Below are 25,809 nucleotides of genomic sequence, written 5' to 3'. Positions count from 1 at the left end.
CCTTGCCTTGCGCACAGTGGAGGACGACTCGGAGATTTTTGACAACTTCGACCAACTTTTGAATGAGATGGAGGATTTGAGAGCAAAGGGGCTGCGGCAAGAGGTAGAAACAAGCCACCTGGCTTCCTTAGAAGCGTCGATTGCACGTCATCATGAAGCGGTGGATTCTTGTATCTAGAAGAAGGTCGTCATATTTAGTAAGCAATCTGACCTCAAGATCGAGGGAAGGGCTTGCATCAACAGGATGAGGATTATAAAAGAGGAGATGTGGAAGCTGTGGGAGGAGTTCGATGAAATCAAGGAGGAGATGGATCAAGGGAGGGGCCTGGATATGGCCTTAGCTAAAGAGCTATTAGAACTCACCCATGTCCTTGAATCAGAGACTGCTTTGATGGCTTAAAAATCTCAAATGGTGGCCGAGCTGAAGGAGCATGCTCAAGGTGTTAAGGTTGCATCTGAGGAGTCCAGGATGAAGATCAATGAAGTCATTGATCGATTTTGAGAGTGACTCCACCTTTTTCTTTTGTTGTTTTTTATTGTATACAAACAATTGTACCCAAATTCTGCTAATATGAATGAAGTTCCTCTTCTTTCCTTTGCTTGTTCATGTTTTGCATTTCTTCGTCCTTTATAACTGTCATTTAAGAGATTGTCAGACAATAAGAGGCCTTCCTTGTAGACAACTTCTCTCTCACAAGTGCCTTTTTGACTTAGATGCCCTTTCGGGTTTTTATTTAAGTCCTCGAGGCGTGTGCCATTTTTTGTTTTCACAAGACCCCAGAAAGATTTTTTCCTTTTGGCAATTTTGCTCATGGATTTTACACCACGTCTGCCACCTTATTTTTTTTTTTTGTTTTTACTCACAATGCCCTCTCGGGTTTTCATTGTGCCCATCCTTTTTTATTTTGACTCCTCTTGCCCACAATAGCTGATGGTGCTACTGTGCCCCGTCATTTTTTTGTTTCTTTTTCTTTTGAGGCTTTTACCGATGGTTCCCTTTTGGATTTTCACCATGTCCATCCTTTGACATTTTTGCCCACAACGCTCTTTCAGGTTTTGTTTTGTCCATCCTTTCAGAGAGAGAGATGAGAGGAGGTAGAGTATCCGAGCCCATGTCTTGTAGTGTGGCAAGGGATAGGATTCAGAAATAGGAGTGTAGGCGTTGGGGGTAGGCGTGTGTGCCACTTGCAGAGGGGTTCCAGGTGACTTGGGGGTCAACCCGGGCTCGAGCAGTATGTCTTGCCTTAGGAGGCCGAATGTCATGAGCATGTGTTTGTGAGGGAATGGCCTTGTGACCATCCCTCATGGAGTGAGCAGGAATGTGTTGGGAGGGACGGCGAGGGGGTCGTATCTCATGTACTTAGCTAAGCACAATTAGAGGGCTGCCACGAGTAGTGTGATATGTAAGCAAAAAGAATATAGGACCAGGTCCAAGAAGACCCAAACCCAGATAGTGGTTCAAGGCAGTCTGAGGGTTGCCTCGAAGTGTGGCTCGAGTAGATAGACCACGACCCTTTGTGCATGTGTGGGGGTGGCGGCCTTAGGGCCTCCTCCTTGACGTGTCGAGCCTCTTGCTACAGGGGCTCGATGTGATAGAAAGTGGGGGGGGTGGCCTTACGGTGACCGACAGGAGCACTGATAGCTTGACGCCATGCGTTGGAAGGGAAGGGACAACCTTTTGGCTGCCCCGAGCAATGGGACCAACAAGTGACTTGCCGATAGCAGGGTGCATGCAGTGTGCGGTGGCTAGTGTGCCACCCATGCAAGGTGCATTGGTGGAGGGTCCACCAAGGCTACGAGATGGTGAGTGACGGACTTTTAGGTCCCTCCTCGATCCAATCTAGGTCAGGACCTGGGAGCGTGACATGGGGTCAACACACAAAAGAAAGGTTGGAAATGAGGTTCGCAGAACCTGTTCTTGAAGCGAAGAGAAAATCCCCAACTCGAATGAAGGAGTTGACACATTCCGAAGACATGTGTGTGCAAGTGAACATGAAATAGAAGAAAGGCAAGCCAAACAAGGACGATCCAACTATGGGGTAGCGTGTTCCCCTTGGAGTTGTCAAGTTGGTTAGGTGCCTCGATCTCCTCCTCCAAGTCGAGATGACCTGGTGACATGGTTTCGGGTTCGACATGGACCCGGGAACTGAGATCGCTCTCTCGGGAACCGTGTAAGGAGGACGCCGGCAGGGATACTAACTGATTAGAGAGGAATTTGGATCGTGAGGCAGGACTTACCTCACGTGGGTCCGTGACACACGTGATGAAGAGGGGTCATTTAAAAATTAAAAAGGCTAATTTTTAATTGATGAAGAGGGGTCATTTACATGAGCACATCACGTGCTTATATAGATTTTAGGTCAAACATGGGTGGATGCTCAAATTCTGATCTAATTGATGAAAATTAACAATTGAATCAATTAAAGAAATTTTAAGAAAAGGCGCCAAAAGGACAATCCGGCTCCTACACCAACAATCCATGAAATTCCAAATTAGTCCTTACCATGGCCATGCAATCTTCACAATCTTCCATGATCCGTTCGGGGTCCTTCTGGTCTTCATCTGGCCAAAAGATTATTCTTTTCTTGATTGTCTCGGGAAGACGATCATTTTGATACCCATTTTCGAGCCATGGATCGGACTCTCAGGCTATAATCATGACACGACAAAAACATAGGAAAACGTACGACCTTAGATTTGGGATTCAACCCGTTTCTCAATGTTTTTCGTCAGTTTCTTCATGGTAGCATGATGAGCATGTTTACACGATCATTTTGCAAAATGAATGGTTCGATTTGGTGCCCGGACAACCGTTTTCCAAATAGGGAAACTTTAGTCGGAGTTTGGTTTCTGGTGGCCAGAAATTTCAGCAACTTTAGTACTCATCGTGCATCGAATCTGACCATCCATCATGTGAGAGGTTCGGCTCAGATGAAGCTTCTGACCTAGTGCTTGGAATGAGTCTGGTTTGGGGCCGATCCCATGCGCGAGCGTCGTGTTGTGATCATTCGATCGAGGGGATGTGTTGCTAGAAATTCCCTGCTACTTTTGGAACTTTACGGTGAACTTCTCTATTCGATTTTTCTCGGCTCGGGCCGTGTCATCATGCATGATCTGACCTAGCATGAGGAAGATACGGCCATGGAAAGTTTGCCCCCAAAATTGTGAAGTTTCCATTAATGAAAACTGGTTCACAGAGGGTGCACCATAATAGTGTATGACCTACTTATTTTAGGTAATTTGGCCATAACTTGCTCCAAAAGCATCCGAATGCACCGAAAATTGGTACCCGGGGGTTTTTAAATGTTCTGAATCCAACACAATAGTTTGGAGCCTATTTGATGCTACGATAATGGTGTTGTAGTTCAGAGTTCATTTTCAGTATGAAAAAGACAAAATTTCTCGAAATTGTTATGTCGTCTGCACTGCCTAAAACTCGTTGGATTACGACGATACTTGGTAGGTGTTCCCTTATCCAATTCTTGCATGTTTTAGGGCCATTTTGAGACTTTTGGAAATTTCAATTCTAGATCAAGGCTTATTGACCTGCGGCTCCCCTAATCCACAGGTATTCTGGTACCTGCGGACCTATGTCGCCAACTGCCCCCTCCTTATTCATACCAGAGATACAAGTGATGGAAAAAACCCTCAAACAGTCTCGGTACATTAAGTTTCCAGGAAGTCTTGGACAACATTTGAGCAGCAGTCATATGGGAAGGCTAAGCATGCACAGGCACAAAGAAGCCATGCATTTTCAAGTGCGACAGAAATGGTCACAAATGTCTCGGGTTCAAGAATAGTAACCCAAAATGAATCCGCTCTCGCCTTCACATCTGAAGCCCGCGTTTGTTCAGGTAGCATTATAATCCCGGATTTCATGCCCCAAGATTGGAAAAGTCCTAGGTGCAACAATATTTGGATGAGTGAAATGAAGTAGGAGATTCCGTCAGGGGATGCCATGGAAGGAGTTGGGTGTGAATTCCCCGCACTCAACCTAGTCCACTAGAAAATTGATATCGGCAGGCCATGATAGATGTGATGGAAATTTGCCGTCAGATCGACACACAGGAGAGTTCTGTGTCATTGAGATGCCAATACATTTCTCCCTCCAGCTTTCTTCTTGCTTCGGAAAAGGAATGGAGCGCATGATGCCTGAAGAAAAGAAGAGAGCAAAAGGTCAGATAACTGCAAGATTAAAAAACACGACTCAAGGTTTTGAAGCCTACAATCGATGCCTTTATGGCTCAGAGCGAGGTTGACCCTTGGTCCTACTCATCTTACACAGGATTCAAGATTTTCAAACCTACATCTGATGCGTTCGTGGCTCAGGACGAGGTCTGAACTCTTGAACTCAAAAGACAATTGAAGCTCCTATCAGACCAATAGGCAGAGGTAACCAAGAGCATCACAAGCACAGATCCAAGGCTTGATGACCAAATGCATTAAGCATTTGATCTTAGGGCCAGAATTCACCACCATGATCAAAGGGAGTCGATGGAAGTTTTTAACTCCCAACCATCACCTTAGGGAAAGTTTAGCTAGACTCTAAAAGAACATTGAATGGAGTTGAACAGAGTCCGGTGAAGTCTCTCTAGGAAGTATTAAGAACCAGATAGATGGTCCCTTGAGACCAGAAGATTGAAGGTCGAAACTAGAATTATGCTCTTAGAAGCATCAAACTCCAATAAAAAAGGGGATTAATCCTAGAGTTACTTAATCTTCTTTTCGAAATAAGCATATGCTTAAGGAAAAGGACTGCAGGCAAGATGAAAGAAAGAAATAAACAAAACAAGGACGAAAATGTGAAGCAAAATTCCTAGGAGAAAGGAAGACTTACCTTAGATTGTTTGAACCGGAAGCTGAAAACTTCTTAGGAAATAAAAAAGTAAGGTCTAAAACTTCTCTAAAGTTTGAAGAAGATGCAGAAGGCTCTCCATGAAGAAATTACTGAAGGCTCTTTGGAGAAGATGCATAAGGTTTCTCTGATGAAGAAGATCTGCCAGAAGGAAAATAGAAGGATACCATAAATGGTTGTGGTAAGGAAGAAGGTTTCCAAAGGAAGAGGTTGAGGATGGAATGATACAAATGGATGCGTACTTTAAACAAAGATATGATGCTTGGCTTCCTCATCTCAAAAATTGAAAAGTCTTGATGGCGGGATAATGATGAATGGTAACCATTTTATGAAAATGCCCCACAAGGAATGTGAAAAGTCTTTTTGTCTTATTCTCATATTACCCGATTGCCCTTGGCATTATTTGAAATGAAAGGGTAAAAATTTCGATTTTTTAAATCGAGCTTGTCTTGCAACAAATAAGAAAGACATAGGGATGCAAACTGTCGGTGTACGAAATGAGACGCATATTTGGAAGAAATTTTGCAAAATTATACAGCGCAAGGCACAAATTCAAACCAAAAAGCTTCATTGATAGCAAAAGGAGGGACCTAGCCCTTACATAAAAATAAAAAAAGAAGAAGAAGAAAGAAAAAAGAAAGAAGAAAGAGAAGCTCCCCCTGCACATGCCTTGGGGCATCACTCCCCAAATCGATCATCTTGCTAATCTTAGACAGCTTCCAGAAGCTCCTTCATTTGTTCGACCTTTCCCCGATAGAAGTCAGACATATTTTGATGCTGCTCCACCTCTCGACAAAGATGGATCACCATTTGTCTTAGGCTTGCGATCTCCTTGGACTTTGGGTCCAGCATAAGCCCGGCTTCGAGGATCTCCTCTGTAGACATGGAGATAATCTCAACAACAATAGCCTTCTCTGATGAAGAGACCAAGCCCTCAACAACAAAGGCTGCTATGTACTTCTGGGATTGAGAGAGATGGAGAGACATCTGGGAAGAACATTGGAAGACATGTGTAAAAGAAGGTGAAAAGTTGAAAACTGTTGGGAAGATGGACTGACAAACCAAGGTAGTCGACAGATTTATAGAATCATGTGAAGAAGCTGAGGGGTCTTTTCCCCAGAAATGATAACGGCTTCATAGGGAAATAATGGATAAGATGATTATCCGTTTAATTAATACGGCTGGGAAAAGGTGCACATGTGCCGCCTTAATAAAGGGGTGTAAAATGTACAATGTTAACGAGTCCTCCTGAGATTGGTCGAGTGCTACACACCTTTCGAGGTTCTCTCATGAGTGAAGAGTTTGGGGCGGTTTTGTTGGGTGTACTTTTATTGTAAACGAGATCAAATACATTCCAATCAATACTTAACAAAGATCGAGTTCTTAATGGCCGATACTTTGCCCTTGAGAAGTGTAATTAATTAGTCCCGATGCATGACTAAGAACGACCACTTGAGTATGGTTCGATCATAGAGGATCAAGAATGAGTATGGTTCTTAAAAACATTGTTCAAGTGTGCTCTATTTGACTCTACCTTGAGCATATCTTAGTCCATGGATTTTGGGATCCAACGAAGATTCTCGAAGATGCAGTCTCAAGCTACCCAAAGATGACTTAACCCATCTCAATCTCAACTGCAGTTTCAAACTATCCAGAGATGGTTTAACCCATCTCAGTCTCAATGATAGTCTCAAGTTGCTCAGAGATGGCTTAACCCATCTTAGTTTCAACTACTGTCTCAAGTTGCCCAGAGATGACTTAACTCATCTTAGTCTCAACAACAGTCTCAAGCTGCCCAGAAATGGCTTAATCCATCTTAGCCTCAATGGTAATTTCAAGCATCCTAGAGGTGGCTTAACCCATCTCAGCTCAACAACAGTCTCAAGTTTCCCAGAGATGGCTTAACCAATCTCAGTCTCAATGGCAGTCTCAAGCTGCCTAGAGATGGCTTAACCCATCTCATTCAACAAAAGTCTCGAACCAACCAACGATGGTTTAACCTATAGTCAGCATCATCGTCCGTTCAAAGCTTTACAAATCGTACAACAAATTAGTTATCACAAAAGGGGAATTGTTTATTCGAAACAAGGAATTCTCTCATAAAATCAGGGTCATTGAACTCTTGGCTCCTTGCTTTATCACCCTTAAAAGGTGTAGCATGGATTGAGTTGAATAACATAAGTGGTTGCAGTCCACTAACGATATTGACGAATCCTTGATTCTTCTCCCTCGAGATCGTGAGCTTTGAAAGTTTGAAATTCAAAAGACAAGCGCCAATGATTGTTTCTACGAGAACAACCCAGCAGTGAGATCAATAGTGTGAAAAGATAAACACAAGAGGTAAACAACATTATGAAGATAAAGATTACACCCTGCAAGTTATGTGATTCAAATGAGTAGATAAACTCATGATGAAGTAGGATGGCGAAGATTCAAAGATGGGAAATGTGTGGTTATTCCTTGAAAAACCATAATTTATTAGTATAAAAAAGGGACTTCTCGATTAAAAAGGGATCACACTTTTCTGATAACACAGTCTAGTAGAGATAAAGTTTTCTTCATAGGTTTTTCCTCGGTAAGAACTAACAGTAGAAAAGAGAGTGATACTCAAGACACGAATAGAGAGATAATCGTTTACTACGATTCATTTGAGACCCATTCTCTTAAGAAGACCATAATCGAAGGATAACACATCCCTGCATATATTTACAGGCATATGGGCCGATATGCCCTCGATGTTATCTTTTCCTTTTAACATGTCCGTATTTTCTTTGAATGTATAGGTTTCAAAGCCTGAATAAAAGGCTTTCGGCTTATTTTCTTTTCTTAAGTAGATGTAAATTGTAACAGAGGATTAAACCTCTGGAGTTGCTTAGTGCCTAGTATAAATATAAACTTGTGTTTCTGATATAAAGTGCATGGGTGAATGTGGCCATGAATGTGATGTCCTCTGGTTGTTTATTTGGAGTCTAATGTTTGTCTAAACATTCTATTTCTCAACACATTTACATTTCGGAGCGACCATGTGTGTAGAGCCTAGGAACATCAAAGAGACCTCTCTGTTTTCCTGTATCTCGATGACGGATTGCCCTTCTTATGCACATAAAAAAGAGTATCGAAGGGGCACAAATATCATCTTGAGATAGCGCTCTTGCATGCCCGAAAACACTAAGGAATCAATCTTTGATTTTCAAAAAGTATACTACTTTTTCTTCCTATTTCACCCACCAATTTTTCAACACTCTCTCCTAATCAAATCTATTCATGTTAACTTACTCTTTTGATTATATCTTTCTTTCTTTCTGTTGTTTTTTCTTTTTCTATTTTCTATTGATTAATGATAACTCTCTAGTTTGTATGTATTTTTCTTGATGATACTCTATTTTGTTAAAACATGATAACCATATTGCTCAATGTTATTTCTTATATTTGAAAGATTATATAACCCCATCCATAACTTCACCATCTCAAATGGATGAGTTTGATGGGAAAGCATTCCCTCAGCTAAATGGATGAGTTTGATGGGATAGCATCCCCTCAGCTAAATGGATGATTTCTATGATATGGAATCTCCAATTGAGAAAAAAGGTGATTATGGGTATTTATGCCAAAATGAGGAGGTCCAAAATACGACATCAAATTGTTTGCTACAAGATGAATCAAATGATGCTAGTTTGGGTGTTGATGGCAATAACATAGGAAATCCTATCATCTCAATCACAAAAGGACGTCTAACGGTGAAAGGTTCAAAAGGGCTGCTGAAATAGCAAGAAACCAAGGAATTGTAAGATGCAAAGGTGCGGTGAAACTGGTCATGATGCAAGAAATTGCCCACTCAATTTTGTGAATAAGAGCTTTTATTTTTATGAATTGGTACAATGATGATGTTGGGGTTCTAAATAGTTTTCTAGGTTGTTCGTTGTATATGGAAACCCAATCTACCCATAATTTTTGTGGGCATGCTTCAAAAAACACACCACTTTTATTTAGGGGGTGAGTAATATTTTTTTTCTTATTAGTAAAGTGTAAACTTTTATCTTGATTTTCATTTGCCTCTTATTAGGAATTCACTATAACTTGGCATGACTGGTTTCAGGTACCATTAATGAGGATTGATGAATTTTTGATGATATAATTTGCTTTTGCCTCTTATTAGGAATTCACTATAACTTGGCATGACTGGTTTCAGGTACCATTAATGAGGATTGATGAATTTTTGATGATATCATTTTGCTTGTGAAAGTTAGAAAATAGAATATTCTGAAAGATGCGAGTTCCAAAGCATCTTATCAATTGTTGTTCATTGATTGTTGTATAGCATTTTTTGTTAGCTTTTGTTGCCCTCCATCATCTTGGTGGTTTGTATTAGCCTATTTTTGCAACTGGTGCACCTCTTTATACTTGCACTTAATACAAACGTTTATCTTTCTAAAAAGAAAGTTTTACTTATGAGATGCATTTGTTAGTTTTGAAGAGTTAAAGAAATTTCTGATCTAGATGTTGGATATAGTTCCTCTCTCTCTCTCTCTCTCTCTCATGTGGTGTGATGTATAGATATTCTAAATACACTTTTTTTTCTTTGTTTTTGAATTGAAAGATGTTCTCCTAATTGAAAAATTTGCCCACAGCATTTATATCAGTTGTGCTGTCAATTATGATGATATGGAAAGCTACTTTCTCTCTCACACACACATATGCTGTGCGAGTAATGTGAAACATAAATGAAGCAAGCACTAATGCTTTTGTTTTCTTACACTACTCTAAGTAGCATAATAGACTTTTTTTTTGCTCTCCATATGCATCATTGTTACACACCACTAGTGTGAAAAGAGCTCCCTTGTGCTTATAATGCACAGAAGATCAAAGGTTTCATAGCATGACACAATCACTCAAGAAATTCCAAAATATTTTAATTGTGAGGTGTTGGTGTTTGACATACGGTAAAAGATCTCAATCTTTGTCAGAATGATCAGTAACTCTTTATTCAAACGAAACATGACAAGATGCATCCTACAAAGGAAAATAAGAAAAACCAACTAAAATGAGGAATTTGAGAAGAAAAGGTTTATAATGCACCCAAATGCAAGGGAAATGGAGGGCAAAGATTGAAACATATAACAAACAGCCCATGTTTAGATTACACAAAATTCACAGCGACAACCATCATTTGAGTCCTAAAGCTATAGAGGAAAGAGCTCATGGAAGCAAATGTAATTGTGCTTGGTAGTACTATCCATTGTAGCTGCCTCCTTTTAGAGGGCCAAGCATGTCCACTCAAAGTGATAAGATATGTAAATAAACTGAACTTATTTTCAAGAGTGGCAGAATTGAATTAGTATAATTGTGAGATTTGGAACAATGCCTCCTTGTTGAGGCTGAGTCGATGGACCATCATTAACTTGCACAATTTTATAGAGTTCCATCACCTAAAACAATAGAAAACAGAGATTGTGACTCTCTAATCTTTCATCCCCATCGGTCTTTGCTGGTATGGGCTGCATTTGTAAGAACGTAGTACCACCATCACGCTTTGAAACTAGTTCCCGAAAATCGTAAGCATCCTCAACATCAAGAACTTGAAACCGATTTGAGTAACCAAGTAAATGGACATTCTTGAATATGGATGGACAAATTTCTATCTTGTCAAATCCAGCCCGTTACGCCCGTTCAAGTATATAAAAGTAAGAAAGTGGTAAAAAGAAACTATTGACGGGCGGCACACTAGGTGCCAAACTGTTTACACATCAAATCTGGACAAAACAGACTACTCGAAGTCAATTCCATCCGGATTTGTGCGCAAACTCGTTAATTTAGATGTTCTGTAGAGATGGGTGTCATCAAATTCCAATATGTGAGAAAGTGATCTTAGGAGAGACTTCTTTCTCGCGGGCCATTGGCCAGTGGCAACTTGAATTTGTGTAAAACAAAAAGGAAATTTTAGGAAATAGAGGGAAAACATGAGAGAGAAACTAAACAACAAGAAATAAATAAGAATAAATATAAACAAATAAAGTATTTGTAAGCCTAGCCCTCAGGCCTGGCACCCAGAGTTGGCGATAGGATCAGATGGGAAGGGTAAGTCTTTACAGCATTGTGTTCTTCGAGATTGCTAAACAGGAAGTTGATGTCGAACTCTACGAAGAGATTTGCCTAGGAATGTTCTTCTTGCGCTTAGGTTTGAGGGGATGTTCTTCTCCGGGGTTTAATTGATTTTGGTTTATGGGTTGCAGAGAATGTTGGGTTTCGATGGACCTAGGATTTGGCCTGAGTTTATTGGACAGAACTAGGAGAAGTTTTCAATTTACCCCCTCTTCTCTACTTGATGAATACTAACCATCCAAAGAAAACAAAAGCAAACATCAACTGTTCAAATTGAACCCTCAGAAATAAGGAAGTTTACAACAACATAAATAAGTAAGAATTGAAATCAAATCTTCCCATACAAATAAACTTTTACTGGGAATGGATGATGATTGGAGCTCCATGTTGAGGACCCATTGTGATCCTAAGCGCAGGAGCATGCTGATAAGATGGAGAGAGTGTGAAAGTATAGCATCTGAGAATCATAGAGAGAGCCACTTTGGCCTCTAGTGTGGCAAAGTTCAAGCCTACACATATGCGAGGGCCATAGCCAAATGGTATAAAGGACACTTGGGTTGATGCAGCAGTGGTCACCCCTTGCGCAAACCGCTCCGGTTTGAAAAGGTTCACATCGTCCCCCCATTGTGATGGATCATGGTATGCTGCTAATGGTGGCACCACTAGCTCCATTCCTGAGGGGATGGTAAATTTCCCCACTCTTACCTTCCTTATAGATGCCTTGGTTAGGAATAGAACTGGTGGGTACAGTCTCAGAGACTCATTGATTAGCATATTCATCTATATGCATTAAAAAAAAAAAAAATTATTAAAAATGGTGCCTGCAGTATAAAGTTTAAGTTTCCATGTAAAATAATAAGACATTTATTTGAAAGTTTTTTGGGATTTTAAATTATATTGCCGATTGAAAGAAAAAGTTTATTTGCTTGATGATTAGGTTAAGAAGGAAAAAAAGATTCAAAATTTGATGGGAAATTAACATAAAAATCTATTTTTATTTTTAAAATTTCTAAACAGATTGTATATTATGGAGCCATTTACTATTGGTATAAAGAGGTCACAATTACTTATAACTATCTCATGCGAAATCTGATAGCTTAGGTGTGTCATAAAATTCAAAAAAAATTTCTTAAACTTTGAGCTTGGTCAATGCAATAAATATAGCCATCTAATTTCACACACAATTGTCAAGTTGTGACCACTTGTACCAAATATAAATAGTCTCATTGTATACTTTTCTATTTTTAAAATACTCACTTATATTTCATATTTTATTTTTAAGTCCCATTTTTATAGTGAATAGTATATTATAATTTTTATTTCCTTTTTTATACATGGGATTAAGTTCAAATTTGGATAGTAGATACTTCTCACTGTCTCACTTTTGAAAATTTACCAAAATATATTTTAAAATTAAATAATATAAAATATAAAATATATGAGAATATTCTTAAATTTTGAAAATCAAAACAGATTTTTCCATTAATTTTCAAGGGAAAATATTTTTTAAAATGGGGAATTGGTCATTTTGAAGCCGTAGCTTTATATGATTTTGAAAAATAAATAAAAATTCAAATAAAGTCACATAGAAACATATCTTATAGGAATGGGCTCAAGGGTGGGGTGCCACAATGTTACGTTTTGAGTACCACTCCTACTACAGGTGGATGACCCCTTCTCCACTAAATTAAAAAAAAAAAAAAAAAAGAAAGAAAAAAAGAAAGAAAGAATCCATCTTACTATTTTAAGTTGGGCGAGGCCATCAATGGAAGGTGTGTTTGAGCCAAGAACTTGTATAACTTCTTTCCTTGCCCTCTCTTGCCACTCCGGGTGCATGGCCAAGAGAACAACGGTCCACGTGAGTAGTGCACTGGTGGTCTCGTGACCAGCAAGATAGAAGGTCTTGCATTCATCCACTATGTCCTGCAATGATATATTGGAATTCACTTGTGATTGTAGCAACATTCCAAAATAGTCATCACCGTAACCATTTGCATCTCCATTCCTCACTTTTTTCTCTCTTGCTTCAATCATTTTCATAATTGACTTCGTGATTTGTTGGTCTAGTATTTTGGCTTCTGCTTCATCCTTGGATTGAAAAAGTCTCCATTTAAAATGAAAAATTCCAACGTTTTGTTAGTATACTCAAAACTACTCTGTGACATGCCACACATTTAAACACATTGTGAGAAAAATTCTTTTTGGACCAGTTTAATGTAGAAGCTTAGTTGAGTAGATTCTTCTCAATCTTTATGCCTTTAATATGAATAAGAAAGGAAACTAAAGTGGGAGCCAAGAGATGACAATTGAGAAGCCATACAAAATAAATGTTAATCAGGTAAAATTATTTATTTAGAAGCCATACAAATCTTTCCTTTATATTAATGTAAAGAATTTATTTATTTAAAAATGAGAGTACATTATAGGATTATTTGTTTTAAGTAGAAAAAGATCAAAATCACCTTTAATTACATCAGGTTGCTGGGGATGAGCCAATCACCATGGTTAAAATTTAACAAAGTTTTCTCGAATTTTATGGCATATCCTTAGCCGTCAGATTTCACATATGAAGGATAGGGATAATTGTAAATTTGTTGTACCATGGTTAAATACTATTACATTATACAGTCCTTTTAAGAATAGAGATGCAAAGGAACAAGACAAATCAAAGTGAATTAACTAAGAAAAAAATATGGTGGCACCAAATTTATGAAGTACATGTGCCAAATTGCAGAGACTTTTATGGCTATCAGTATTCTTAGAAACATTGCAGAAAAACACATACTCAATTATAATGTGATTTTTTCTATCTGTGTCATTGAAAATGGACCAGACCCATGTAACTAGAAAAAGTGTGCATTCTATTCTATTAGTAGTATGTTCATTTATTTAACTATAGGCATTACCTAGATTGAAAAAAACCGTCAAAGATCTCTAACAAAGTTTCAAAAATATTTGTTCGACATTTAGTTTGTTTGTGTAAAGGTTTGTTAATTGTATGAATTAAGGTTTAAAAAAACGCCGAGTCAAGCCGGACTCGCCTGGTTCGACTCGGGAATCGCCACAGAACGAGCTGGTTCCACATACAAAACGGGAACTACCCGTGTCTAGAGAGAACCGGGCGGTTTTAAACGATTTTAAACAGTAAACCTTTTAAACAGTAAACCGCCCGATGACATCATCAACCGGCGGTTCTGACGTTACCACTCTGATTATATCATCAACCGGCGGTTTTGATGTCACCACTCCGATTCTACACAGACACGTGCAGACGTCACCACTCTGATTATATCATCAACCGGCGGTTCTGACATCACCACTCCGATTCTACACAGACACGTGCAGACGTCACCACTCCGACACGGACAGATTCTACACAGACACGTGCAGACGTTACCACTTCGTCACGGACACGCAGACACGTGCGACAAAATCACGTGCCACATATCACGGGTGAGGTTGGGCCAATGTTTCCGTGCGTATGCCTTATTTCATATTACATAGGTATTTATCTAGCAAAGTTGAATACCCATCCTTCGATGTGGGATAATTCCCAAATATCATTAAATGAAAACGAAATATAAATATATTCTATTAATCAGCAACTTATAATCACATGCGGCGAGGTGGCGTGATGGTTATGACCTCTGCTATTTCTTTTGACCTCCCAATGTCGAATCCCCTTGGGCATTTCATTTTTTGTTGCATAATTGTTTTTGTTGTATATAGTGGTATAAATATTTTTATACATAATATAAAAGGCATAAAAAAATGAAAAATAAAAAATTTAAATTTGGTGTAGCAGTTAATTTTTGTTGTATATCGTGCTATAATTATTTTTGTAAATAATATGAAAGGCATAAAAAAATAAAAAATAAAGTCATGTAATATACGCATTTTATTAATTTTTACATTGATAACCAAATCTTTTATTTTATTTATTAATTTTTACATTATAAATCATGTAATGTACTATTTTTCTTACAGCTGCCAATAATATATTTTAAATTAGATAATATTATAAAATATTTTTAATTTATTATTATTTATCTAATAAAATAATTATAAAATATAAATTAATAATTATAATTTCAGTATATAATATTATAATTAGTTAGGTTGTAATAATTTTGGATTATAGTTAATTAGGCTATAATAATTTACGTTTTTTTTAGCGGATTAGGGTTTTTCGCCAAAACGAAATTTTAATGGCCATTATTTCATTGATTTAATCTACTCTTTATAATAGTCTATATATAATTATATGTATAATTATATATTTTAACTATGATAATTCTATGATTTTTCTTTTATACGATGAAAATTTAATGGTTAACATAAGTTTATATCGGGAAAGAGCATCTCAATATTCACAAATTGATGAAAAAAATGTACGTTAATAATGTAATACCCTCATTTCTTATTGGATTCTTAAAAGATAATATTTATAAAGAATTTTAATACTTTTTTTAGAATTTTTTTGAAGCTTAATCTGACCGATTCAGTCGATTCCCGATACAGATTGCCGATTCGTCGATCCGGATGGGTTTTTGAGATGTCCGATCCGGATCACCGACCCTTTTTTTAAACCACTGGTTTGAATAGGTTTAGATGTTGTGGGCAGTCTAACCATTGACAGGAGTAAGCCCGGCCCGATCTGGGGTTCTAATATGACTAGTGCCTATTGCAAACTTTATCTGAGTCACTTTGATTTGGTTGAAGTCTTTGATTCAGCTCCAAAACAAAGTGAAACCAATTCAACAATTTTAGGGAAATTTACGTATGAATTGGGTTTTTTTTTTTTTTTGCTGTTATAATGGTATCGCCCTGTCGTTATTATCTGGAAGGACCACGGTTTTTTTTTACTTTTTGACAAATTTTCCCCCAATCCGCTTTATTTACCCCTCGAAAACATGGACTCTTCTTTCTGTCTCTTTAGTGCGTCCAGGGATCCTGCTGGCGATGAGGGACCATCGGTTTCCAAGGAGGTGATGAAGTCGAAGGATGAGGTCTTTCTTGTCGGGGCCAATACGGCCGGCAGCTCTTTCTGCATCGCAGGAGGCCAACGAGCTTCGAAAGAGTTCGCCATCAGCACTCCCCCTCACGCGCAATGTATGCAGCCAGCATTTCATCCTGCTCTGGGGTCCATGGCCCTTGCTTCAAACCCACCTTACTGCAGCACGATGTTGGTACCCCACTCCCTCTGTTGCTACTGCTTCTACCACTCGTCGCTCTACTGCTGCTGCTACAGGAACAGATGACTTACGACTCCTCATTGTTGGTTCCCTGCTTTAATTTCTGGTTCTGATCCTCATTGTTGGTTGTATGCGTCTTTTTTTTCTTTTACAATTTTAGGTATCTAATATTTGATAGGGGCCCTTGACGTGTGTTTGCTTTTCAACTCGGGAGAGAGAGAGAGAGAGGAGAGGGAGAGGTACTTCTGTAATGGGGGGAGATACAAAAGCTAGAGAGATAAGAGTTAATTTGCTTCAAAAAAGAGAGAAAGAGTTAACTCATTTTTTAGGGTGGCAAAAAAATAAAAAAATGTCTTGGATGCATCATTCCAGTAATAACAGTCAATTTTTGGGCAAACCGTTATAATGGTAAAAAAAACCCGAGTTCGTACGTAAATTTCCCACAATTTTAATACGTTTCTAAAGTTTTCGAACCATGATTAATTAAACATATGATGTATATACTTGATATGTTCAAAACTTGTAAAATATACTTCATGTATTAAAAGAAAAGATAGGAACACCTACCTATTTAGACTTTTTTTATGTTTAAAAATATTTAAAACCTCTCAAAGACCTTAATCAATCCAAGAGCTAAAACACTTTCTTGTCGTGGCCAAGACAAATAGCTCTCCGAAGTCCAAAGGGAATTTGATAGCATTTGTTGTTATGTAACTCATCATTTATTTGAATTTGCTCTCTCTCTCTCACACACTAGTAAGCAGCCCTGCGTTGCACAAAATCTTAGAAATTTCATCTAATAGAATTATTAATAATAAAAAAATTTAATAAACCAAATAGAAACTAAGAAAATCAAATTTTGTTGAAATAGAATGACAGATATTTAAGAAAGAGCGCTAAGTATTGTTAAAAATTAATGCTACACTAGATATAGCAATTCTGCACATGTATGTACATTAATATATATAAATTTAAAGATGTACTTTACATACCAATTTACCATATGTTATTAGAATTATTTGTAATTATATTTGATGATATTATTAATATTTTTGAAGTAATTTGACAATATGTCTTTTGTATGACATTTTATAATAGCACATAAGAATTTGATAGCAAAATGACTAATGCATCGTATTATTATAAGGAAAATGTTTATACAAGGATGCAACGTTAAAATGTAAGATTAATGATCCACATCAAAAATCTATTGAAAGAGGTTGTTTTAATATTGAAAAGCTCTCTAATTGATTATCTTGACATCAAGATGTACGAATATGGTAAAAAAAAAGATTGAGTCCTAGAAAGAATGCATCTTGCAATATGTTATCTAGGCAGTTCATTTTCAAGATTTTCATATGTTTATAGATCTACTTGATTTTAACCATTTTTAAGTTTTACAAATTTATAATTAGATATAAAAATATATTTTCAAATAATACTAACGATTTTTTATACCAAAATATACAATTTGAAGGTGTGCTTTAGTTGGATTGTCTAATATTGCAACAACCTTATAGAAACCACACTATAATTATAACTATAATTAATTCAACTAGAAAATTATTAATTTTCTTGAAACTAAACAGTTAATTATATTTGAGATTGAGGTCCTAAAAATAATGTGTAGGAAAGAATAGAGACAGACGTGGTACTCTTAAATTTAATCGAGAGGTCTATGGAATGACGAGAGAGAGAGAGCGTAACAGGAAGGGACCACGACAGAGAAGAAAGGTGGGGGTTATGGAGAGAGATGGGGAGTTAGAAAGTAGAAGATGCGAGAGACAATTGTGTGTGGAAAGTTCTAACATCTAGACGAAAATGAATAATGATTTCGTCCTCGCAGCGGCTCTAAAAAAACCATTAGAGCGGTTGAAATTGACCACCATTGCCATAGGTCCCCATTGTTTGACATTTGATTGGTATGATGTTAAAAAGCTGTGGGATACAAAAGTGACTACATTGTAAAAGTGTCCTAAACTTTAAAAGGAAAACATCTCTATTCTTTTTATTTTGAATTTCATTTCTCAATAGATCCAAGTTTTGAAAATAATATTCAGGCCTCTTAAAATCCACCTTCATAGCCCTCTGAATTCAAATACCTGCAAAAGTTTTACAAAAAATAAAAAAAAAAGGATAAAAAACTTCGGGAGAGAGAGCACTATGAAGAGAGATAAACAGGGCGCTAACCATGCCATTTGACAATACATTCTCCCCCATCTCCAGCAAAATCACCGTGGTTGTATATGACATGGTTGGGTGTGGAAATGTGGAGCAAAAACTCTATGATGAAGAGAGATACTCCACTCTTGAAGCTTTTTCTTATGATCTTCTATGTCTCTCTTCAAAGAGCTTGGCGTTTAAAGATGTATCTTTTAGGGCTATTCCATGTCTGGTATGGTATGTTGCTTTGTTGCTATTAAAAGACCAGAGTTTTTTTAGAGTCTGATACTCGTTAGTGCTTCTCCAAGGTCTGCCCCGGGCCCAAAAACCCATCTGTTAGAATTCAGAGTCCTCACTTGTTTTCTCTCTCTAAAGCTTCTTTTTCTTTCTAATGCATGAGTTCTCTCTCTCTTTGCTAGTGAAATGTCGCCATTCTCGAATCGTATCCTCTATCAAAACCCGCTTCTTAGATTCCATTGTTTTTCTCACTCTGGCTTTGTTTCTCTCTCTAAGTCAGGTTCTCACTATTTGACACCTCTGTTTCCTTTGCAATCATAATCCCAAAATTGCGTTGTTTTGTCTCTCTACCTCTCTCACTCCCCCTCTCTGAAACCCATTTCTCCCTGATTTATCTCTCACTATCCCCCAAGTTTAAGGTCTCTTTTTTTTTCTTTTAAAAGAAAACAAAGAAAAAATTTATGAAACTTTTGCAGATACTTGAATTTGGAGGGCTATGAAGGTGATTTGAGAGGCCTGAATTGGGGTCTTGATTTGGAGAGAGAGAGAGTGTTGGGGGAAGTTAAAAGATATATTATTTAGGATATGTATGACACAATATATATTTTGAAATCTTGATTTTATTGTAAAATAAAACCTAAAAACAATGGGTACGAAAATATTTACTCAAATTTAAATTATAAATTTTTGTGATCTACTTTTGAGATGGATTTCGAACCTAATTTTTGGAAAATATACTCTCTCTAATATATAAATCATTAACATATCAAAAATTAAATTTTAAAACTAAAATTAATATAAAAAAATTTAAACCTTTTATTTTTAATTTTTTTTGGATCGGACGAATACTTTACGTCCATCATTAAGATTAACATGACGGATGTTTGATGCGTCGGAAAGCAAATGCAGACCGCGTCCCCAACGCATAAAAGACTTTTCCTATTAAAGGCAATAGATTTGGGGAGACCACACTGTACAAAAGTTGTGGCACCCCATAAAGATAATTATATGGACTCTTTTAGTTTGAAATTTTTTGTAGAATACTTATTCACTCCTAAGATCACTTAAAAAGAAGTTGACGATTTGTTGCTCAAAATCTTCCAAATCAACTATCTTTTAAAGATTGATTTTTGAAACATTATCATTGAAGGATAGTCATAAACATGGTTTTAAGGGCCAAAAATCAATTTTTGTTAGGTAAAGTTATCAAAAAATGACAAGGTGAATCAGGAACGATTTAAAAATTTGTGAGATATGAGAAATTAGTGTAACCACATGTTTTTGCTGCGAGACCACGGTGCTGTGCTAGGTTGGTCTCACGAGAACTTGTTCCCCGGCAACCCAAAATACATGTCTATGTGATTTGGATGCAAGACCATGTTCTAGGATGGTCGCGTGAGACCACTCGAACTGCAACCCTACATTAAAATGGAGAGAGGGTCTTACCCACTACCGGGAAAGTCAATTTTCTGGACATTCGAAGCAACTATCTTTCCCAACTTTGCTAACAAATCGAACATATTTTTTCCTTGTAAATAACTGCTTCCGAAGGCTGTCCTTGAAATAACGTCCAACGTCAAAACCCGAAATTCACCTGAAATTTCAGTATCTCGCCCTTCGTAATCTCTCCATCTGCTTATCATTTCTTCAACACTTATTACCATTTTTGAAAGCACACCCTGCGAGATACATAAATTCTCTATTTCAAAACTCAATTCTAATTATTTGAGATTCGCTACATGAATCATATTTTTGTATTATTCTCTGTCAAAAGCAATACCTTTAAAAAGACAAAAGCATAATATTAGTTTAGTATTCATAATAAGATGTAAACTTTTAAGCTTGCTGTCTCTCTAACAACCTACCTCTTTTACCCAAGTGTAGGATAGGTTAAAGAAAAGTTTAAGATCCTATCCTTTCTCTCAACCCCAGCTTCAATAAATGCAATGCACTAAAATATTGATTAGACTTTTGTTTGTTTCTAGTGAATGGTGAAGTGCAAGAAACTTTGCATGGGTATATAACGAAGGGCTTATATTAAACAAAATTGGTTTTGTATAACTATATTATCCCGTGAAAAATCATGTTTGGTATTTTTGTAGTAAAATAACTGTATCTTGTGTGCCCACAAACTCACGCAAAAATACGAGTCGGCAAAGTCACGAAAAAAAGGTGTTTGTTTATGCACCCGTCTCTTTCGCTCATGGCCATGATAAATTGGACAAACAATTGGGAAGAGTTTGTCTAATTATAGCAAATGCCTTTATGTGAGAGACACGTGTACTCTAGTTGAAAAACAACTCATAGTTTTATTTAGAGAGAGAAACAACTCATTTTGACTTTTGACTAGGGTCTCATGACTTTGCTAGAGAAAAAAATTTGCACAAACAATTAGGGAAGAGCCTTTAGTTTTTTTTTGAGAACTGGGTAGAGATATGGTAAATTTATTTTTGAGATAAATATTAGAGAATTTTTAGTGAGAGTAGCTATATCAAAATTTCAAGTTTTAGCGAGAGAAAATATCTTAAAATTTTAAAGAGAGATGAACTATTTAAATATAAAGTTTTAGTGAGAGAGAATGTAACTTAAAATTTTAAAGATAAAAAATATCTAAATTTTTAGAGAGAGAAACCATCTCAAATTTTTTAAAAGAAATTAACTCAAATTTAAACTTTAGAGAGATAGAGTACCTTAAAATTTTAAAGAGAGAAATAATATCAAATTTTAGATAGAGAAACTGCCTAATTTTTTTTAAAGAAAAATTGTCTTAAAATTTTTTCAGAGAAAACTACATCAAATTTTAAGTTTTAGAGAGATGAACTACATCAAAATTTAGAGAGAGAACAACCTGAAACTTTTTATAGAGTGAACTAAATCGAATTTTATTGAGAGCAATTACCTAAAAATTTTTTATATCAAATTTAAAATTTTAGATAGTTTTTCTATCTAAAAATGTTGAGATAGTTTCTCTATTTAAATTTTAAGAAGTTTCTCTTTTTAAAATTTGGTATAGTTTATCTCTCTAAAATTTTGGTAAAATTTTTTACAATGGAAAAATATTTTATATGTACTTGTTGCATATCAAATATGTGTAATATAATTTTCACATGAATTATATTATAAACCCAGGTGTCCTAAATAGTATAAACCCAGGTTATGCATCGTCTACAAGCTATCAAGTCATTTCTCAATAACCCCGTTTTGACATAACCAGAATGCAAAACATGTTTCGTTTACCCTAGGATCTAAACAAGCCCATATTGTTTTTTAAGTTTAATAGGTGCATCCCACCCTTGTGAGAGGTGTCCACGTCCCAACTTTTCCCAGCAAAACAACTAATAAATTTAAAATAAGAACTAAAATATTGTGAGCCATCCGATAAAGATGAGACCAGTGGGGGAAAAAGTGGTCAAATTTAACCGTTAGGTGAGAATACTGTTTTTAATTTTGGCTGATTTTGGTGAATCGATCGGGTATTTTAAAATAAATGTAAAAAAATATATGTAAAATAATAAAAAATAAGGGATGCTGTTTGTGATGCATTCTTTTTAATATTTTTTATATTTTAGCGAAGATTAAAAATGTTTTTGGCCATTAATACTTATTTTTACATTTTTTCCATCTATTTTAGAAAAGTTCAAAAATATTCCTAAGCACAAATAGTCTCTTTAAAATCTTTTTTTTCCTCATTAATTATGAACTTCATTTGGACTAGTTTTGTTTAACCATGTTTTAAATATACTTTTCATATTTATTAGATTTTGTTTTGTTTTATTTTTTTAAATTTTTTTTTTTATCGCTCGGGATTTGCCTTGTTAGGCTGGTTGCACTGGCCAATTTATAGCTTAGTACCAAATAACTGCTTCCGGCTCCATGTTTGGTTCACAGTTCCAGTTGGATTTTCTTACACTGGATGAGCCACTTCGAAGTTAATTTGCAAAATCGCGCCTGATGTTATACCAACCATCAAAAAAAAAAAAAAGAACGAATGATGACCAACCAGGATCCTCTTTTTAAAACATAAATTTGTATTTTAATGCATAATTCTGTAAAAATCCTCCAAATTTCCTTTATGCAGCTTCTTCCACAAAGAGAAAGTTCTACCGAGCATCAAGATGCAAAAAAATAAAGCATGAAAAACAAATAAAAACTTGCCTTTTGCTGATCTTATACTGAATATCAAGATTCAAAAAAGAAAGCACTAAAATTAAACAAAAACTAGCTATTTTTGTTAATCTTCCACCAAGCATCATGATGCAAAAAAAAAAATACACAAAAATCAAATACAAACTTACCATTTTTGCTGATCTTATCCTGAGCATCAATGCACAAAAATCAAATACAAACTTACAATGCATCAGGCCCTATTCTTTTGCGGCCGGGCCCATTGCCAACCTTACTAAACATCAAAATAAACATTAGAAGGTTCACATTATAGTTCTTATATAATTTGGACTTATCTTGAACACATTGAGGTAATCTCACCATTTCACCAGGGCTAAAGGTTAACTTAGAAGTCCAAATTACAATTAAACTCCCTAAGTTTCATTTCTTTGGACGCCTACGAAAAATACAATAGCTTTCCCTAAGTTTTGCTTACTCGACGTCTTGTTGCAGAGGTGACTAAGAGTCGAGCACCCCAAAGTAGAGAAAGAGGCAAAGAAAGAGAGAGAGGGAGAACAAACAAATAGAAAGATAAATATAAAGGGCTCTTAGGAATAGGTAAAATCTCGAGAGAGAGAGAATGACAGAGATCACACCAAAATATAAAGATGGATGAATTTTTATTGAAAGGGCATCCTTGTGAAGGGAGAATTAAGGTTGTGGATTTAAATCTTTGCAATTTTTCAACTATTTGAGGACGGCTACAAGAATCCTAGTCCTTCATTCTCATCTATCAAAGGCCATACTTTAAGAGGGATCATAAGCCCTTATATCTTTCTGATTCAGCGTGTCGTTTATGGAGAATCCCTTAGCATAAGTAATAATGCAGATTTTCATAAAAAGTTTTCAAGAACTTTTAAATTGTCTATCAAATACAACTCACCTCCTCTACCCGGGCTTGGGATGCAAAGAAAGTCTCAAGGTTCTCACCCTTGTCAACCTGTTGCTCTAAATCTGTGTATATAAAGATTCTTAACCCCATATAGAGAAAGAGAGAGAGAGAGAGAGGGGTTACTCTGAGGGATTCTCCATTGAAGGCCTTGTTGGCGAGCTTACGGTGGCGAACCCATTTCTCTCCATTGGCTGATACAAGGCCATCTCCTAATAACCTTTTCACAATTGAATTCTTCTTTGGTTTTTGGAAATCACCCCTTTTATTGTTGAGAATCTCTCGTATGAGCTCTGGATCGGTGACGATAAGCTGTGGTTTTGGGCCTAACCAGCAAAGTAATACACTCCCTGCGATTATGGAAAGAAACCCAAAATCATCATAAAAAAATTACTAATATCGTGAACTTCCACTTGGGTTCATCCCTCTCTCTCTCTCACGTACCATGGATTTTGATCCAAGAGTAGAAATGGGGCTGAACTCGAGGAAAAATATCATGAGAGAAATCCATGGGTTTTGCAGACGATTCCATTACCATCAGCCCAACTTCTTTATTGTTTCCATGGAGGAATTTGTATGGGGGACCTCTAATCCCCTGTTTCTCCATAAACTTTGTTAATGTAAGAGGAATCCACCATATTTTCACTGCAAATTCCACCAATTTGAACACCAAAAACATAAACAATAATGGGCATAATGCTCTTAAGATTGTAGAGAAGATATTAGATACCATGAAACCTGCACTCATCTTCTTCTCTCACCTTCTCAAGTCTTAGATTAGAGAATTTCTCTTTGTTTAGACCAGCCTAGGGTTCAGAAGAGTATTCACATTTGCCAATGTTTCTTTCTTTTTTCTTTGATGGGACAAGTTCTTTTGACTATTCATGGAAGTGGAAATATGACATGGATTTGGATCAATTATTGTTTCCACATATTTTATAACCCCCATCACTCCCTTGGGTAAAATCTTTGAAGGTCTTTTATGGCAATGGAATATTGAGGGATGCAAGTTCTGAATGTCTTTTAGGGCAATGGAATATTGGGGGATGCGAGTTCTGAATGTCTTTTAGGGCAATGGAATACTGGGGGATGCAAGTTCCAGTCAATTCTACATCGGACTACTTATTCCGACTTATTGACATGCCAAACAGTAGTTTGCCTGTGTGTTCCAAAGAAAAATTAAGTTTGATTGAAATTTGTCAAATTTAATTTTTAACCGTTTTGGTGAGTGACACTAGTTCAATAAAGTTGGGCATTAAAGTATCCTGTGAGTCGGCCAATTCACCTCTTCATGCGGTGTCTCCCTCCAAAAATATATCTCAAGATGTATTTTCTATCCAAAACTTTAGAGTTACATAGTCTCAACCATGACAATGATCTAAATTTTGATTTATTTTAAAATATAAATATTATTTTTTGAATTCTTTATTCTCTCGTCAATTTTAACTTTTAGTGTTTATAAAAAATTTTCACATCCATCTTATGGTGTTTAATAGAAAACGGACAGCATGGTAAAAAGTGAGTCGCCTAACTCACCAAAACCGAGTCCTCTTTGTTATATATTTTATGTTTTCAAATTATTATTCTTATTTTCCTTTTTTTAATTTATGAAAATCGAATTAAATTAGTGCAATTGGCAGTGTTGTATGTTATTTTTGATGTACTTACATCCTTGACGCAAAGAAGAAGAGAGCCAATGAGAACTTAGTCTTGCCGGTACCCAAGACACTGCCAGACCAAATAAACACTGCAAAATAAGCCTAAAACTGGGCACCTCTAAAAAAGTACTAGAATGGCTTCAAAAGGCATGAAAATGGTAGTTTGAGATGTCCGAAGGATGCTCACAAAGTTTTGTCACATTCCGATAAGTTTTGTTATGATCAGGACGAAACTTGGTTTTCAAATCCAGCTCCTATCATATCGAAAATGGACCTTATAACTACATCCTAATTTTTTAAGTTTCAAAACAGTACCAAACCACTACCATTAGATCCAAAACGTCGAAATCCTCTAGGGATCAAATCTGGGCGTAATCGAACCTTCTAGGACCATTTTGAGCCCAATTTCCATAAACGGGTAGGTTTCACACTATTACGGTGCGGCCTCGGTGAACAAGTTACTATTTTTGGAAACTACATTTTCACCCCCCAGGATGATTTTCAAGTGCTCATAGCTCGCTCGTTTGGAATCGGAACAAGCTCAAATTC

General features: G+C 36.6%; 1 protein-coding gene across 9 annotated transcripts; it reads right to left on the bottom strand.

Annotated features, from left to right (window-relative positions):
- Positions 1 to 11,197: 11,197 nt before the first annotated feature.
- On the bottom strand, positions 11,198 to 24,417 carry LOC18446141 (cytochrome P450 CYP749A22). Of its 9 annotated transcripts, none has more exons than XM_020674778.2 (6): positions 24,364 to 24,417; positions 24,047 to 24,247; positions 23,597 to 23,952; positions 19,996 to 20,228; positions 12,695 to 13,058; positions 11,198 to 11,734 (listed from the first exon to the last, which is right to left on the bottom strand). In XM_020674778.2, exons 2-6 carry the CDS (start codon positions 24,207 to 24,209, stop codon positions 11,309 to 11,311), a joined length of 1,542 nt encoding a protein of 513 aa, XP_020530437.1. In that variant the 5' UTR covers positions 24,210 to 24,247; positions 24,364 to 24,417; the 3' UTR covers positions 11,198 to 11,308. The 9 variants fall into 9 exon arrangements, 6 of the variants coding, with proteins under 6 accessions (XP_020530437.1, XP_088705840.1, XP_020530434.1 ...); XM_088849714.1 differs by having other exon boundaries at positions 23,729 to 23,952; XR_016042773.1 differs by having other exon boundaries at positions 12,695 to 12,877; positions 24,047 to 24,417.
- Positions 24,418 to 25,809: the final 1,392 nt, after the last annotated feature.

This window comes from Amborella trichopoda, chromosome 10 (assembly GCF_054954075.1).
Source record: "Amborella trichopoda isolate Santa Cruz 75 chromosome 10, AtrichopodaSantaCruz75HAP2 v2.0, whole genome shotgun sequence".
Classification (NCBI taxonomy): domain Eukaryota; kingdom Viridiplantae; phylum Streptophyta; class Magnoliopsida; order Amborellales; family Amborellaceae; genus Amborella; species Amborella trichopoda.
Note: the sequence above shows the minus strand (reverse complement) of the source record. Positions and strands in the feature narration are given on the sequence as shown.